This window comes from Tripterygium wilfordii, chromosome 13 (assembly GCF_013401445.1).
Source record: "Tripterygium wilfordii isolate XIE 37 chromosome 13, ASM1340144v1, whole genome shotgun sequence".
Classification (NCBI taxonomy): domain Eukaryota; kingdom Viridiplantae; phylum Streptophyta; class Magnoliopsida; order Celastrales; family Celastraceae; genus Tripterygium; species Tripterygium wilfordii.
The window spans coordinates 3,962,265-3,964,446 of NC_052244.1; the positions used below are offsets into that span (position 1 = coordinate 3,962,265).

The 2,182-nt window shown below is 40.7% G+C and overlaps 1 protein-coding gene across 1 annotated transcript; it reads left to right on the top strand.

Annotated features, from left to right (window-relative positions):
- Positions 1–206: 206 nt before the first annotated feature.
- LOC120011862 (UDP-glycosyltransferase 75C1-like) lies at positions 207–1,819 on the top strand. Its single transcript, XM_038863005.1, has one exon. It carries the CDS (start codon positions 276–278, stop codon positions 1,686–1,688), a length of 1,413 nt encoding a protein of 470 aa, XP_038718933.1. The 5' UTR covers positions 207–275; the 3' UTR covers positions 1,689–1,819.
- Positions 1,820–2,182: the final 363 nt, after the last annotated feature.

Below are 2,182 nucleotides of genomic sequence, written 5' to 3' on the forward strand. Positions count from 1 at the left end.
CTGACTACGTCCATACTGTCATTATTATTTATTTCCAGAAAATATGTACGTATCCCTTTTTATCATCATAAATTGGACTTTTCCTGTTTTCCATTTATCATATATATATATATATATGATATGATGTATGCATGAAAGAGTGACGTCACCAAGCACCACTCTGCAAACGTCATCCTTCATCAACACAAAAACTCCCCACTATATATACAGATAAACACACTGAAGAATTATACCAAAATTGCATTTGCAGTAAAACCTCTTAAATCTCAGCATTCATGGCTGAATCACCACATGTTCTGCTAGTTTCATTCCCTTCACAAGGCCACATAAACCCAGCTCTCCAATTCGCCATACGACTCGTCCATGCCGGCGTCCAAGTCACCTTTGCCACCACCTTCTCCGCCCACAAAAACGTCTCAAAACCCCAAAATACCCTTCCAGGCTTGTCCTTTGTCGGCTTCTCTGACGGCTACGATGAGGCCTTCTCCCTCGGGGTCAATCTTGACATTTACATGTCCGTGTTCAAACACCACGGCATGAAAAATCTCAAACAAGTGATTCTTAACATCAACAACGACAAAGAATCACGTCCGATTACACGCGTATTTTATTGTAATCTCATTCCTTGGGTGGCATTGGTGGGGCGTGAGCTTCACATTCCGTCGACGCTTCTTTGGAATCAAGCCGCGGCTGTTCTGGACATTTATTATTATAATTTTCATGGCTACGAGGGTTTTATTAGGGACAATATTGTCAATGAAGACTCCTTTTCGCTTAGATTGCCGCGTCTACCACCGTTAAGTGGCCGTGACCTACCGCCGTTTTTTCTGCCGTCAAATGTACATGAATATGTACTGCCGACATGGAAAGCACATGTTGAGGTTCTTGACGAGGAGGAGACCAAACCAATAGTGCTTGTCAATACATTTGATGCGTTAGAAACAGAAGCATTGAAGTCGATTGAGAACTACACTTTAATCGGCGTTGGACCGTTGATTCCATCTGCTTTTCTGGAGGGAAAAGATCCCTCCGACCATTCCTTGAGAGGCGATCTGTTCAAGAGTAGTGAATCGAAAAATTACACAGATTGGTTGAACTTGAAGGGTTCAAGTTCTGTAATTTATATATCGTTTGGAAGTCTCTCTGTTTTGGACAAACCTCAAATGGAAGAAGTGGCACGGGCTCTGATCGGTACAGGACGCCCATTTTTGTGGGTCAATAGAGAAAATCAGAAAGGAGAAGGAAAACAAGAAGAAGAGTTGAGTTGCAGAGGAGAACTTGAGAAACAGGGGATGATAGTGCCATGGTGTCCTCAGGTGGAGGTTTTATCTCATCCTTCGCTTGGATGCTTTGTGACTCATTGTGGGTGGAATTCGACATTCGAAAGCTTGGCTTCGGGAGTTCCAATGGTGGCGTTTCCTCAATGGACTGATCAAATGCCAAATGCAAAGATGGTGGAAGATGTGTGGAAAACAGGGGTGAGAGTGAGGAAGAATGAGGCAGAGGGGTTAGTTGAAGCTGATGAGATTAAGAGGTGTTTGGAATTGGTTATGGGGAGTAACGAGAGAGGAGAGAAGATGAGGAGAAATGCAAAGAAATGGAAGGATTTGGCAAGAGAAGCTGCCATGGAAGGTGGTTCTTCAGACAAGAATCTCAAGACTTTTGTTAATGAGGTCTTGAGGGGTTAAGCAAAAAGGAGTTTCTTCTCTGTTCCTGAATTGTTTCTATTTTTATTTTTATTTTTTGTCTTTAATGTGTGGGGTAGCATTGATTTCATTGCGTGGGAATAAAGTAATGCTTTCTGTTTCAACCTGTTCAACTCAAACTTCAACTAGAGTTGGTCTCTTTCACAATTTCAGAAAGTGATGCAATCGGTACTTTTTGATTCATAAATGATGGCATAAGAGCAAGAGGGCATAACCCGGTGCTGGCAAAAAAATCAGGACAGGTCCGGTGCTGGCAAAAAAATGGGTTTCGTATCGGTTTAGAGTCGGTCAACATTATATTTTTATAAAATATTTATATGTCCGAAACTTAACTCGGAATGGTTCAAACATACATGGTGTGTTTGGAAATGATTTTGGTATTTTACTTTTAAAAACTGATTTTGAGATTATATTTTGAAAATAATTTTAAGAAATAATGATAAAAACAAAATTCATTTGACAGAGAATTCTATTCA

What these genes read in the sequence shown, in the direction of transcription:
- LOC120011862 (XM_038863005.1), top strand. Translation starts at nt 276, where the DNA reads ATGGCTGAATCACCACATGTTCTGCTAGTTTCATTCCCTTCACAAGGC.